Source organism: Chinchilla lanigera, unplaced genomic scaffold (assembly GCF_000276665.1).
Source record: "Chinchilla lanigera isolate Chin_1 unplaced genomic scaffold, ChiLan1.0 scaffold00137, whole genome shotgun sequence".
NCBI lineage: Eukaryota > Metazoa > Chordata > Mammalia > Rodentia > Chinchillidae > Chinchilla > Chinchilla lanigera.
This window is the reverse complement of record NW_004955538.1, coordinates 1,345,581-1,361,181: the sequence shown is the minus strand read 5'-3', so window position 1 is coordinate 1,361,181 and position 15,601 is coordinate 1,345,581. Positions and strand designations below refer to the sequence as shown.

Here is a 15,601-nt window from a genome sequence, read left to right as displayed (position 1 = left end):
CTTACCACCATCCATTACAAAAGCACTTCAGAAAGGAGACATTTCCCTTGGCAGGAAATTAAAACAATGAAAAATGTATTTAAACCAGATTTACATACACTTTAACCAGCAAGAGATCTAAAACTACTGAAATTTTTAAAAAGATTATTTAAAATAAGATGCATTAAATAGGTCAAGTCAGGGGAGAAGACCTTCTAGCACTGAGAAAAACTGAACTTAACTACGTAAATCAAAATTCCAGGTTTTAAGGGAAGAAATAAGACTCTCTTCCCTGTTTCATCCTCTTTGCGAAGTTTAGGAAACTCTGGTTTAATTCCAGTGGCCCCTTGCCTGCCAACTCGGCACGTCCCCGAGCGTGGCTGGGCTGGGACTCGGGCGTCCTCTGAAGGCTCAGGCTCCTCCCACAGCCTTCAGAGCCTCTCTCCTGCAGGCCGCAGTATCCTTAGGGGACACTGGCCCAGGATGTCTAAATTAACCCCATGCAGGAAAGGCTGTCGTAATGTTCCCTCCAGAACGCTCGAAGGGTTATTCTGCATCTGAGAGCATCTGGAAGCACACTGGCCCGCATTCCAGTTGTCACTCAAGACTTTGGCTGTAAGTGAAAACTGAAATTCCGGCCATAACCTAAGTTGTTCATATGCCCGACCGGTCCTAACTGGAGGGTCCACTGTACTTCCATTAAGTAATCCCATTTTTGCAGGAGGATTTAGATAATGGCACCTGCAGTGAAAAGGGAGCCTGAGCACCCATTTTCACGAGCAAACAGGTGACAGCTTTACAGGCAGCCACTGCATGAATGCCACTATTTTTAAAACAAGAAACCATCCAAATCATCCAGACAGAATATACATGCCAGGAGATGATTGTCCATTATTTAGCCATCTTTTTGATTCCAAGTTCCTTTCATTCTGTTAGTGCCTCCATCAAAGTGAAGACAGTATTAAAGAAAATAAGGCCAGGCACGGTGGCACGTACCTGTAATTCCAGCACTTGGGAGGCTGAGACAGGAGGATTGCCACAAGTTCAAGGCCAGCCTGGATTACAAAGTGATTTCAAGACCAGCCTGAACTAAACAGTAAGACCTTAACCCTGCCTTTTTTTTGAAACATCATCAAACAAATAAGCAAACAAAAAACTCAAAACCAACAAGCAAATCCTAAAGAAAATAAATTGCTTTTGTGGTACATCTACTGGAAAAAATTTGAAATGAATCATTTGACAACACATAAACTCAAGTGTAACAACTTCTCAGAGATTCCAGATCTTTGACTTGGGCATGGTGTAAAAAATGTGCTTTTCTTTGCTGTAATGAAAAATTTAAGGACTTGCATAAATCATAAATGAAAAGCCCACATTTTTGCAGAGCTGTTTTTTTTTTTTAAAGCAGGGTTCACTGCAAAGTTATCTATGGAAACAACAAAAACATTAAGGCTTAAAAAGAATCTTGTGTGATAACATTCTAGGATCACTTTCAGAAATGTGCTTCAACACTACGATTCAGAGTGTGTGTGTGTGTGTGTGTGTGTGTGTGTGTGTATGTGTGTGTGTGTGTGTGTGTGTGTGTGTGTGTAAGACAGGGTCTTGCTATGTAGCCCAGGCTGGCCTTGAACTTGCAGTGATCTTTCTGCCTCAGCCTCCTGAGTGCTGGGATTACAAGCACACTCAGTTCTGTTCATCATGTAAAGGCAGGGCTTTGGTTTCTTTCCCTGGAAGCCACCTCAGGAGATGGTGAAGGGCCACAAGACCTCTCTAACTGTTTGTCGCCAGTCACTGTACTCATAAGAGCGCTTCAGGTTGGTCTTCAACCCATCAGAAACTCAGAGGTGAAACTCTACCCTGAATTTTACTACCACTGTATGCAGATCTCTCAAATAAAACAAAAGAAATTCAGGTTTTAAAAATTTTTACAATGATTTCCTTTTTAAAAATTTTTAAAATTTCTGTTGTTGTTTGAGACAGGGTCTTGCTATGCAGTTCAGGCTGACCATGAACTTACTATGTAGCCTGAGGCTGGCCTTGAACGCACGGCGATCCTCCTGCCTCAGCCTCCCAAGTGCTGGGATTATAGGCGTGCACCACCACTCTGGCTAAACCCAGGATTTTTATATACATGAAACACGTAATTACCATCGAAACAGGCACTACAAAGAATAAACACTTTCACAGAGGAAGGCAGTAATCAAACCCTTGGAGCTCGACCCAACAAAGACAAGTGAGAAAACCCACTTGACCCAGAGCTTGAGGAAGGGCAGAAAGCCGAGGACACGGCTGGACACTTCCCTTGGTGTGGGAGGGACAGTAACTGCCAGATCACACGAGGACACAGGTGACACACCGGGGGTGGGGGAGAATGAGGCGTCATGCAGGTGGTCAGCCTGGTGGGGCAGCGGTGGAGGGGAGGCCGGCCGGCATGCAGTGTGGGGACACAGCGGGGCGGGGACGAGCGAGGCCTGAGCCGCCTCTGCAGAGGACAGGTGCGGGGTGGCCTGGGCCGAGCGGCAGGTGTGAAGGTGAGGCTCCCTGCCGGGGGTAGCGGCAGGGGACCCACAGGGCCAGGCAGAGGTGACTCTGTGATGGTGTTCCTGCTCATGATTCAAACTTAAGTACTTAATTTGGGGCAGCACGCATCCAGATTTCTTGAGGGACCCCATTTCCTGCCCCCTGTCCCGACCATCACACGCGGAGTGACGTGAGAAGGGAAAATACTTCATGTGCGCAGGGTGACGTGCCAGCGCCGTGCGTCCGCACAAGCTTACGCGCGCTCTGCGCACGCAGGGGCGAGTACCTGCGCTGCCACCTTCCGTCTCCTACAACCTCCTCACTTGCGTGGGTGACACTGCTTTTCTCCCGACCAACTGTCAAAAATGAGAATTGTAAACATTTTAAGCGTCTCCGATGGCACATCACTCGTATCAAACTTACTCATTTTCTTTGGATGTTCTATACAAAGTTACACGAGTTTCTCAGGGAATCTGGGCAGGGGCTCTGACTTATGGCAAACCCATGGAATTTCTCCAGCGGCGCTGGACCGAGTACCTTCCCCGGCACGGGGCCGCCTGTGCCCGCTCCTGCAGTTCCGCCACTCACCTCTCACCCTGTCTCCACCCCGCCTCAAACCCGTTTAAAGGAATGTGTGACTGTCCTAGGAGAATAAAGTTAGCTGAAAATACTCAAATTACTAAATATCCAAGTTGAACAGCTTGACTTTTAGCTATGACTTACGTCAGGTCAGCTATCGAATTGTGGATACATTTTTCCTGCAGCTTGGAATCTTTTTTGCTGTAGCAACATTGTTTCTGAGACATTCAGAAAGATGATTCCAAGCATGTCCAAATTAAAGAGTATACCATTCAAATATTGTACTTAACAATACACACTTCATCATTATCCTCATCTATAGATGCTGAAATGCAGCTGAATTTAATCGATTCAATGAATCAGGTAACCCATAGAAATCTCTAAGTCTTGATACTGGATAATGTCAGTCCTCCAATTCTCTTCTTTTTTCAGTTATTTTGGCTACTCTAGTTCTCCTGGAATTCCACAGGAACTTGAGAATCAGCTTGCCTCTCTTCCTTCCTCCCTCCTTTTTCTTACTCTTTCTTTTTCTTTTTCTTTCTTTCTTTCTTTCTTTCTTTCTTTCTTTCTTTCTTTCTTTCTTTCTTTTTTCTTTCTTTCTTTCTCTTTCTTTCTTTTTCTCCCCCCCCCTCTGTCTCTCTCTCCCTGTCTCTCTCTCTCTCTCTCTCTCTCTCTCTCTCTTTCTTTTTTTGAGACAGGGTCTCGCTATGTACTTCAGGCTGGCCTTAAATTCATAGTGATCCTCCTGCCTCAGCCTTCTGAGTGCTAGGATTATAGGCATGCGCTACCACGCCTAGCCAGTCTGCCAGTTTTGAGAGAGACAGAGAGAGAGGGAGAGAGGGAGAGAGGGGGAAAGAGAGGGAGAGACAGAGAGAGACACAGAGATAGACAGAGACAGAGAGAGTGCGAGCTGGTATTCTAACAGTGACTGTGTTAATTTGGGGACAAATGACTTCTCCTTGGCCGAGTCTTCCCCCTCAGGTATACATTCCAACTCAGGAACATGATCCACAGAAATCTATAGGGAAGGTGAGAATACCAAGTACAGATAACTGGGTTATAGAACCCAATTTTAGGAAGTACAAAAACATGCCATAGGATTTCTCCCAGAAATATCCTGTTCACACCTCTGCTTTGAACTAGGTGGGCAGACAACTGCAGGGCCAGTTCCTTCCGAAGCCCCGCAGGTGCCTTCCCAGAAGGGCACTTGTTCTGCTAAGGGCAGTGGCCCCCAGCGTCCAGATGGGAGGGCCGCACTGCACTGGACAGCTACAAACACTGGAGCCCGCTGTGTCTCTGGCACTGAGGGTTGAGCCCAGCGCTTTGTGAAGGCCAGTCAAGTGCTCCAGCACTGAGCCTCACCCACAGCCCTTTACAAATAGTTTTACTTTGAGACATGATCTTGCTACGTTGCCTCAACCTTCTGAGTAGCTGCAATTACAGGTGTGCGCCACTACGCCTCGCCCACCCCCTCTCAAGGGGCTTTGACTCAAGACAAGAATGCTATTTTGGTCTGTGTTCCTGATCAGGTTCTTGATCTATTATAGAACAGGAAGTAAATGGGAAATATATCTCAGCTTCATTCCATTTTTGGGCACAGTTTATGCTTTTTCTAACTTGAATTTTGACCTAAGTTGAAGAATGTAACAAAAAAAAATTCCCAACCTTCAAATATTTAATGTGTGAAGAACAGGTTGTAAACCATCAACTTCCTTTCAGTTTTGTGTGGCCCAAGTATTTTAGCATGAACGTGAGGTGACAAATCCCAGGCATGCTTCTCTGCAGAGGAGACAGCATTCGGATTTGCTTCTGAGTTGCGATACACGATTCCCTTAAATCAGCGCAACAGATTTTAAAAGCCCTCTCTATGTAACTGCACTTCTAATGACACCAGTACCTATAATCCACAGGTAAAAGGTACACAGTCAGGGGTAGTTTCAGCCAATTCACTTTTCACCTTGCAGAATTTTAGTTCTGGTTATAGTCGGGAATTCTTTCCCAGGTCAAAAAGGGTTAGAGTTTGTATGTGAGAAAAGCCAGCACCCACTTGGGACTGTGTCTGTCTCCAGGTACCGGAAGCTGGGAGAAACCCAGCGGGGCAACCGCAGCAGCTCCAGCCTGCCTGGAGGAGCCTATCTCCGCGGGTCCCACTCAGGAGGAACAGGCTGTCCTGGGACGAGGCTAACGGTTCACTCCTACAACAGTGGAAATGGCTCCAGACTGGGCCGCGCCCGTGATCCGCCTGCAGAGCCCCGGCCTGCCACAGGCCCAGGTCCGGCGGGGGGGGGGGGCAGGGGTGTGCGTTAGCAGCAGCTCTGGAGAGCTGAAGGGAATGTCTCTGCACCAGTGTGGAAATGGGAGGGGTGCAGGGAAAAGCAAGATGTTACCGCTGTGGCTTAGGCTTTGGCTCAAGTTAACATTTAAAGAACAGGACAAGGTTGAGGTTATTATCGTTAAATGAAGAAACAAATCTGTGGGCACATACTTATCAATAAAAATCATTTCTAGTAACTTGATCACTGAGATGTGTAGATAGACTGTTTCCTGAAAGACTACCAAAACTTAACCTTAGCTTAAACACAGGGCACCAGCACCCGCGAGGTTCCTACAGAGCGCACGCGCTCAGGCGGCCCTGCCGTGGGCTCCCGCCGGCGCAGTGTGCGGTTACCTGAGCAGCCTCGACGCTCACTGTCTTTCTCAGCATCTGCACATCTTCAAACAGAGGCCCCTCTGTCTCCATTGCCACCGGCAAGCTCACGGTGCTGGCTTGACTATACACTGTGTACTGCAATGCAAAGTGTGGAGTCACTGTCTGTCTGTAGCGCTCGGCTCTGCACTCTGGGGCGCTCCTCCTGCCAGGGGACGTGTCTTCCCCGTCGCCCTCCCCCGGGCCCTCTGTGCAGGAAGCCCACGTGGGCTTACACTTTGGGCAGTTTATGCCATATTTTTCTAGCCTGAATTTTGACCTAAGTCCACAATGCAGTCTGCAGACTCCTCGGCCAGCCACACACCAGAAACCTGACTGCCCACCTGCAGCCTGGGCACGGGCCTGGCCTCCTGCGGGCCCCACGGTCCCGGCCTGAGTCCCTGCGTCTGACAGACAGCTGGCCTGTGCCCGCCCAGTCTCCCACGTTCCCGCTCCACAGGAGCCCACGCTGAGCAGCAGGCGGGCTGGGCCTTCACGTCTCACGTCTGTGCCCTGCTCCCGCCTGCAGACCTCTGCCATCTCCCCCTGCACTCTCCAAGGCCACTCTGTGGAGGCGGCGGGCCCGCACGTCCCACTTTCTCAGCATCTCCCTAACTTGTCTAAGCCTTTTCGCCAGGTCGGTAGAATCTCCTCACCCCCAAGGCAAATCTGACCTGGACTAGACCTTGGGCCCCGCCCTGCCCTGCCCTGCCCTGCCCTGCCCCCGCCGCTGGCAGGGCTGCTGCTCATCAGGACCACTCTGTTTGGAGCCCGCTTCCCCTGCTTCGCTCTCCGCTCTCCCCGGCTCCAGGAGGGCCGGGCCGGTGGGAACCGCAGCCCACAGGCTTTCTACTTCTACGAGCAGAGAGGAGAGGTGTGGTGACACAGGCTCTGGGTCAGGTACTTTCAGGTCTCCTGTGTGGCTGGGACAGGCAGGGAAGGAGCCCGAGTGCCTGCTGTGGTTGGAGCCGTGCTCAGTGCTCCCTCCTCTGCGACAAACGGTGCTGTGCAGGCGCCAGGAGGCCCCAAGTGTGACGGGCGAGGCACCGTGCCGGCGGTCCCAGGCAGCAGGAAGGGAAGCCAGGACCCAGCCCGGGCCTTGGCAGCAGCGCCCCCGCCCCATGCACAAGTCTCTCCAGCCCGGACGGCACCTTAGCTGTGGCCCCTTCTCCTGGTCACTGGGCTCCTCTGTCTGGTTTCCGGCCCCGGCCCCCATGCAGCCACTGGGCCTGGCCTACCCACTGCCTCGCTAACGTTGCACCACACTTAGCTTTATCCTCTGGGCCTCCTGCGGCAGGGCACACCTGCCGCCATGCCCCTGCCTCCTCTCTTCCTTCTGAGGCGTGTCTCAGGCCCCTTTCTCCTCCGCCTGTCCCTGCGACAACAGGCGGCTGCTGTCTCTGAGGCTCTCAGCAGCCCGTGGCTCGAGCCCTCCCTGTTCATCCCTGGGAACCTGCTTGAAGCCAGGCCTGCGTGGCTGTCCACATCTTTCCAAATCTTTGGAAACGGGCCACTCCCTCGCTGCAGCCAGCTTCGGGGCTGTTTCTTTTTCCACCACCAACGGGCCCTGGTCTGCTGGTGCCGCTGCTCCCCCAAGCACCCCCCTCTCCTCCAGGAGGCTCCTCTGGACCTGGCCCACCCCGGCACATCCTGCCTGCTGCCTCTGGAAGGGCCTCAGGAAACCACGTCTATTTGGGGCACTTTCTCTGGCCGGCTCTTTCACGCTTTTGGGGAAAGGTCCAACCCTGTTCCCTCTACAGCCTCAACTTAGCACAGACCTCATCCTTCCCATGACTGGCACCCTTCAGTCTCAACCCCGGGAGGTTTCTGTCTCCTCTGCCTGGGCCTCGCCCTATACACAGATGGCCCTGCCCTGCGCTGGGCTGGCCCTGCCACGCTGGCTCTTCACTGTGGCTGTCCCACACCCGCACCTTTGTTTGTGTGCCTCTAAACCCACGCACTGCGCCTACCGCTGCCATCCCTAGCGCACCTGTGTGTTACAGCGTTCCCTTGGGCTCCCCAGTGGACCTGCGTCTTGCTGTCCTCTTTACTTCCTTGGAAATTTCCACAATTCAGGACCCCCGGCACCTTGCCCTGGGCGGCCCACAGTGAGAAGGTGCTGGGGATGGTTTTGAGTCATTTTGGCTGCTCCAAGAAAAAGCCAGCAGGCCCCAAGCAAGGGCGCGTACAGCATTCACAGCAAACTACGCACACACAGGCATGGCAGGAGGGGGCCTCTTAGGAGAAATATGGGCCTTCACCGAAGCAGAGACGCTCCAAGGAAGGGACCAGAATCCCCACGCCACCCCCGGCCACGGCTGCACCTAACTGAAGTCACAGCAGTGCTTTCTTCAGTCACGCGGCTCGCGTCAAAGTCAGGGGAAACAGCTGCTGAGGTGTTATATGGCTTCTCGGGGTGTGTTAGGAAAAACCTGTCCAGGTGAGAGACCTTCCATGTCTTAGGATTTCAGAAAATTAAATTGTGTGTGACACCGAAAGATCACAATGAAGCTGCTACCACTGCTAAAACAAGCACGACAAGACCCTGAAGCCACCGCCGTTTCCTGAGTGTCAATAGCCTGGCGGCGCGCGCCGTGTCCCCGGCACAGGAGACGTGTGGTCTGTGACAGCCAGGACGCGCGTCAGGACGGCTGCTGAGAAAGCAGCGCGCAGCGGGTGCCCGGGAACCTCTCTACCTCCAGGAAATGCCGCCTGCAGGCCAACTCCAACAGGGCACACGCGGGCTGGCAGCAAGCTCCAAGCCCAGCGACTGCGTCCCGCGGCTGAGGCCCACACTGCCTCCCCCGACCTATGCCTCCCCCAGACGTACGGCTACTGTGGCTGCAGCTCAAGCAGTGATGAGACTTGGGACAGCTTCTCTCAGGAGATGAAAAGCAAGTTCTCAGGCCCATTTCCAGCTCTGAGGCGCTAACCCATGAAGTATTTTCCATTTGCAGACACCGTGCAGGGAGCCAGGGGGTGCGGACAGGACTTGGGGGACGTCACAGAGGGTTCAACACAGAGACGGGAGTGAGGGCAGGGAGGGAGGCCACCAGCACGCCAATGCCACGCCCACACAGTCGCGGCCTCATCACAGTGTAAGGAGCGACCAACGGGAAGAAACATGGTTCCCTGAGCGGACTCAGCAGAAGAGAACAACGCACGATCAGAGGGCAAGCTGCCGCCGTCGGCAGGGACGCCAGGCCACAGGCCACACAGCCCGCTCGACGGCCAGCCCTTCCTCAGCCGCACGGTCAGACTTTCAGGCAACTTGTTTTCCGAGAATCAAAGACACACAGTTGAGAATGTCATTCAACTTCCCTATGGTTTACATCTCTTGATTATAGTTTTAGCAACAAGAATACCAGCCAAATGCAGTTATATAGGTAATGTATACTGCAGACTGTTAATTTTATATTCATATAGTACTTTTATTAAATGTCAGAGATAAAAAAACCCCTATATCCCAAACTTAGATATTTATGTACACCGCTCACCACAGAAGTAACTGTCTAGTGCATTATTTTCTTCTCTGGTAGGGTGAGGAAAGCCTGAGACTTCTCAGTGCGTTAAAGGTTTACCCCAGGGACTGTCATTAAGAGGCACTGTCGTAACCAGGCACCGACACATACGTAACAGTGCTCTGGTCATTAGACTCATAAACCCGAAAGCCCACAGCAGCCCGGGGCCAGCCTGAGCTGCTTCCGGGCAGTGACTGGACCGGCCAGCTCGCTGGCAGCTTTGGAGGTGCGACCAGCTGCAGCGTGCTGCACAGACCTGCCAGGGTGGAAGAAGGGTTAGTACCAGCGGAGAATTCAGCTAATACTTTACAAGTGGAGCCTACGGAAACCAAATTTCAGGAAAGAGGACATCAACTTCATCTATTTAAAACTGCATTTCTTTTCTTTTAGAACTTGATATTAAAAGGCAAAGGAAACGCGGCTTTACTATGGTACCCAAGACACTTGAGAAAGAAAGCAAATCACAGTTTTAGAGAGGTTATATCTCCGTTTCCTTTCCACCACAGTATTTTTAAGATTACTGTCTTATTATTATTTTTTTGGTACCGGGAATTGAACTCAGGACCTTGCGTTTGCCAAGTAGGCGCTTGTGCCACTGAGCTATATCCCCAGCTCCGATTAGTGTCTTATTTAAAAAGCAGACAAAAAACCCCATCAATTCTGTGTTAAAAATGTGGGGTTAAAAAAAGTACTTGTATAAGAAGAGAGTTACAAAGTTGAAAAATATTCTTTTACTACAGACATTCTCATATACAGTCTGAGTGAAATTGATCTCCCCTGTCCCCTGGTGGGGCCATACTCCTGTCCTACCAGACACTCAAGCAACACCCTTGACATTTCACGTCACTCTGTTTTCAGTACCTGGGGATTCGCTTTGGCTAGATTTTCTATTTTAACCCATGCTTCTTCTCGTTCTTTCATTTTTAGCTTCTCTCTGAAAAACAGTAACATGTCATTGGTGTTAGAGAGGAGTCATGTGCAAGGGGGCGTGCAGGGGGCCCAGACCCGCTCGGGCCTGTCCCTGCTCCGTCACCTCCCGGCAGCTGCACATGTGTCACGGTGCCGCTCACAGTGGGTGCAGTGTGAGAAAGGAACCAAGAACTGGCCAAGGGTCAGAGAAAAGGGTTTAAAAAAGTAAAAATCCTAAACATTTAGCAAGTCTTGTTAAAAAATTTTACACAAGTGAATTTTGCTTCTAGTTGATTATTTGCTTCTTCACAGATAATTTTGTTTTTTAGCTTTTAAAATTATTTCTAAAATTAAGTTTATTGGTACATTTTAGATATAGATAATGACCACATTCACCACAGGGAATTTGCACCTGTACCTGCTATATCTTGCTTTTTCCCCTTTCCCTCACCTCCCTTCGACTCCTCATAGAACCTTTGTTTCCACTTTTCCTTCTCTTCTCTTTTCCTTTTCCCTTCCTTCCTTCCCCGCCCTGTTCCCCACCCACTTGGCCGTTTTCTTCCAGCTTCACAGTATCTATGAATGATGTCTCTGTCAGGGACGCTGTGCCTGGACACCTGGGCTCTCCCGGCAGAGGGGCTCTAAGTCCTCGAGGACACAAGAGCAGGGCCTGACCTTGCCCATCTGGCCAGGCGCAGACTCGACCCCCACAGAGCCGCGTTTACAGAGCTTGTGCAGGCGGAACCCACGCTGAAGTGCAGGTTCGCACCCTAAGTCACGGCACACGGTCACCTCTACATGTCCCCAAGAAGAGCACAGTCCCGAGTGTTTGGCTCTTGATCTCACACATTTGCCAAGAGGACTGAACTCATAATGGCAGGGAGGGACTGCTAACTTAGCCACGTGCTCTTTGAAAACAGCTTGCGATGACTAAGTTTCAATTTGCTCTCCAGGGACGACAGGACCACTTTGGCTTTAAAGTGAAGAACAGATTTTTAGGACAACTCAAGATAAAGGAAAAACACCCCTAAAAATAATAATAACTTGTAAAAAGATCAACTTACCTCAGTTTCTCTGCTTTAAACTGTTGGGTGCAGTCATCAAATAGTTTTTGGTTCATTTCCATGAAGAGCTTCAGGGCGTTGTATATCAAGCCGTGTATTGTCCTGCAAGGAAGCCCAGCAGTGAGACTCGGACCTGGGCTCTTTGCCCCTTGCCCTCCCCTCTGCCACAATCCCCTTCCTCTCCAAACTCTTTCGGCTACTTCATTCTCAAAGCCCTGTAGGACGCCTGCCTGGCGAGCACAAGGTCCTGGGTTCAATTCCTGGTACAAAAAAAGCCATATATTCCACTAGTTCCCTTGGCTAAGTGTGTGTGTGTGTGTGTGTGTGTGTTTGTGTGTGCGCATGTGCACATGCATGCACCTGTGCACACATATGTTTGTGATACTGAGGATGGAACCTAGGCCCTTGCACATTGCTAGGTAAGTGCTCTACCACTGAGCTGCATCCCCAAACCTTTTATTAAACTTTATTTTGAGATGAGGTGTTACCCAGGCTCGACTCAAACCTATATTCTCCTGCCTCAGCTTCCTGAGGAGCTGGGATTACAGGCCATTTCTATTTTTCTGGAGTCAGCCACAAAATTCAGTAGGCTTTTGTCAGGCTACTTTGAGTTCACTGTCCTGGGTAGTATCAGTCAGTCGCCACTTTGCTTACAAACTGAATAAAACAATGCTGAAGCTTGAACAAATACCATTAAGGCTGAATTATATACAGGACATTAATAGAAACACTGTCTCCCTTATAAATGCGAGTTTCCTTTCATTTACTCACTGAGGGCAGGAAAGTTACTTCTAGTGACTAGGGATGTGTCGCAATGGTATAGGACTCGCTTAGCATGTGTGAGGCCTTGGGTTTGATTCCCAATCAAATCATTTTTGATTGTGAAAAATGAAACAAAGCAAAACAAAACAAACAAGCCCTAAGCCAACAAAAACCCAAATAATACCACAGCAGAGTCTTGGAAGGTAACGAATACAATGATGAAAAACCAGCTCAGTCAAAAGCTAGCTCTCTGACAGCACATGTCCTGAGCAGTCTGGGTCTGACTTCTGGCTTCTCCAGGTACCGGCTCCATGTCCTTAGAAAAAGTCCTTCATTCCCATAAAACGGGGAGACCGAGAGTAGCTGCCTTGTAAGATGTGAGCACCACACATGCTGATATACGTAAAAGTGCCTAGACTATTGCTTGACATGTGCTGCCACAGGATTTAATAAAATTTGGTAAATACATAACTTATTTCTTAAAAAAAACCAAAAAAACAAAACCTAAAAAACCAAACCCCAAACTAGCTGCCTGGCTCGTGGCACACAGAGAGGGAGAGGCCCTGCAGCCTTAGGGGCCCTGGACCCGGCGGCCACCTGGCCACACGTGAGCGCGAGAGAGGCAGAGCCCAGCCCACCCGCACGGTTTGACAACAACGCGACAGCAGTGAAGAGATAAGCACAGAAAACCCAGAGGACTTTACTCTTAGCAACAACAGGGGCTGGAAGCCAGGGACAGCGGTGTGTCCCCATCATGCTGCACACACTGCATGACACTGAGGAAGCACAACCCAACTGTCACACCTGCTGGGTTCACCCAAATCCCAGACCGTGGCGAAGGAAGCGCTACTGGAAGCTGATGCTATCAGCCGCTCCACCGCACCAGCCACGAGGGCAGCGCGGCTCCCACTGGGCCAGCACCGTGGCTAGCCCTGCACTCTGAAGCCGGCACTTTAATAGCCTTAATACATTAGCTTTAATTCATCTTCAGGCTAGCTGACAGCGGCGGTAAAGCAAAGCCCCTTGTCTACATACTAACGTTACCCTAAGCCACCAGTGCAGTGCTGTGGTGGGTGCTGCGTCTTTTGTCTCCAGAGGCGACGAGTGGCTGGGGAAGGTCTGGAGCCTGCCCTGCCCAGGTGCGCAGCCACCCGAGCCAAGCCTGCCCACCTCCGACCTGCCCCGTTTCTGTGCTCCTGGCGTCCCACGCTCTGGGCCCTCTCTGGGCCCCTGGCTGTGACCGGGCTTGCTCTGCTCGAGCGACAGGCAGGAGAAGAGCCCTTGCCGTTGCCACGCGGCGTCCTTGGGGAGGAAGCAGGCGGCCTGCAGCTCAGGCAGGCAGGGCGGAGGCGCTGTCTCTCCCAGTCCTCTTGCCTGTTTGGGAGCAGGAGCAGGGCTACACGCCACAGCTCTGCCTGTCCTGCTCTCAGTTCTCGTTATGATGGAAAACACGCATTTAAAAAGTTCAGTATTAAACACGGCCTGACAACCATTGAGAACAGTCAGTGAAGATCCAATTGGTCACTCACCAATTGTAGACATTATGTAAAACAACAGCCATTGATAATTTCCTACCACTTTGTCTGTAATTCGGTAAGCCTCCCTATTACTACATTATCTTTCTTTTACTCTTTAAAATAATTTAAAAAAAAGGAGAGAAAAAAAAAAAAGACAAAACCAAAAACCAAAAACCCCCCGAAACATGGCCCGGCACCCACAGGGAGGCTTTCCTTTCCAGGCCTTGGAGGGCGGGTGGGTGAGCCCTCGCCAGCCGTCTTAGGTGGAGAGGGGGACAGAAGAGCACGGCCACTCCCCAGGTGTGCCTTGTCGCGGCTCGGCCCTCCTGTCCTCCAGGCAGTGCCCACAGCCGGGCGGCCCTTTGGCCTCCCACGGGCTCCCAGGACGTGTCGCAGGGCTCAGGGACTGGGTAAGAATCCGTGGGGGCCCCTGTGGCTCTGCCGAGGCCGAGCCCCACGAGCTCTGCGGTGACCTCTGGCTCCCTAGGGCCTGAGGAGAGGCCCGGAAGGCGGTGCAGAGCAGTGGGCCTCTGTGTGGCCTGGTAACAGTGTGGGGAGGCAAAACAAAGGGCCACAGGTGCAGTCATACTGCTACTTGAAAATCCGAAAGAAAGCAGAGTTATTTAGAAACGGGAATTATTCAAATATTAAAATTTGAATTTTAATTCTGATTAACACTAACAGCAAAACATGCAACCGCCACAAATAACCAGGAAGGGCAGCTCGTTCTCTCTTACTTGTTCCAATGCGTCTTGGAGTTGCGGTACAGGGACGGGAACATGATGGGCAGGATCTTCGCTGCGTTGTCACTGATTAAGCTCATAATGTATTCGTTGTTCCAGTAGTACAGCGCTCGCTCTGCCACCTATAAGACAGGACACTGCTGAGCATGAGAGGTGCCGCTTCGCAGTGGCCTCACTGTGAGCCCGCAAACGGGGTACCTAGACCATGCCCGAAGGTAACGGTCGTTTCTGTGAATTCAGACTATTTAGACTGTAACCTTAAGAGGCAGCAGATAACTTCTTCCACATCGAGAAATCAAGATCATCATCATTTATTTGGCTGTCCCACAAACATTCACGCTCGACACCGGGCTGGATGGTAGGGACACAAGCCCTCCACCCAGCACCGGCACAGCCCGTCCACGAGGTCTCAGTGTGAGAGTCGGGGCCCTGAGTGAGGCAGGCGGCCTGCGATTTACTAGAAACTCTAAGTCCTGCAAGAGGCAGCGCACGCTGTGGGACGTGCGGCTTCCGTGCGGAGCCAGGCCCGCAACCTCTGGGAGGACACAGGAGCAGCCGGCTGGGGCGGGCGAGGCCACACCCCAGGCCGCGGGCAGGCCTCACTGGAGAGACGCAAGTGTGAGAGGCGCCCTCGCTCGTCCCTGAGCCGCAACACAGAGCTGCAGGACCAGAGTCCCAGGCCCACAGTCCTCTGCCAGGATGCACACTGCCGGCCTCGCCCCCACGGGCGCGGCCACCACAGGGGCGGGCAGAGCGGCTCCTCGCCTCCCACCCCGCGGCTGCACTAGCCCTCGGCCCGGCCCTCGGGACGCAGAGCACAGCAGGACGGTGCTTCTGCTACCAGCGGTCTACAGACTCAGCGATCAGGAGGCAGGGGTGCCGGAGGGGCCGAGAGAGGCGGAGCATGCGGGGCCTGAGGATGCAGCTCGAGGCAGAAGGAGGGCATTAGCGGCTTCTGGGATAATCACTCAAAGTGTTTTCTGTACTTTCAAAAAGCACGATCCAGGCACCTATAAACGCATGTGGAGGAGACATTTTAACCTTGAACTAGAAAACAGAAGCCCAAGACGCTTGGCGGCCTGAGTTTTGAATTCTGCCTCCGTTTTTCTCACATCGGCAGTTTCTTTTGCTGGGAAAGTCAGGAGCGCTCTGGCCTCGGGTGCGCTCCTGGGAGTTCGGGAACGTGCCTGATGCCCAGCCGCTGTCCCAAGCAGCAGAAGCCAGCACCCACCGCACGCTGCGGAGGCCTCGAGGGAAGGGCGAGGCGGCCCAGCAGTGCCGCAGGGGGCGCGGGCTCCCCGCGGGCTCGCACGCAGCGCGG

The 15,601-nt window shown here is 51.8% G+C and overlaps 1 protein-coding gene across 1 annotated transcript in view; it reads right to left on the bottom strand.

Moving 5' to 3' along the window:
* The window catches only part of Ppp2r5c (protein phosphatase 2, regulatory subunit B', gamma), a gene marked incomplete at its 5' end in the record, with an annotated part of 130,446 nt that overhangs the window by 2,775 nt on the left and 112,070 nt on the right, over positions 1 to 15,601 (bottom strand). The window contains 4 exon segments of the mRNA XM_013507826.1: positions 5,747 to 5,863; positions 10,147 to 10,219; positions 11,259 to 11,360; positions 14,275 to 14,402. Of these exon segments, the coding sequence (XP_013363280.1) occupies positions 5,747 to 5,863; positions 10,147 to 10,219; positions 11,259 to 11,360; positions 14,275 to 14,402 (420 nt within the window).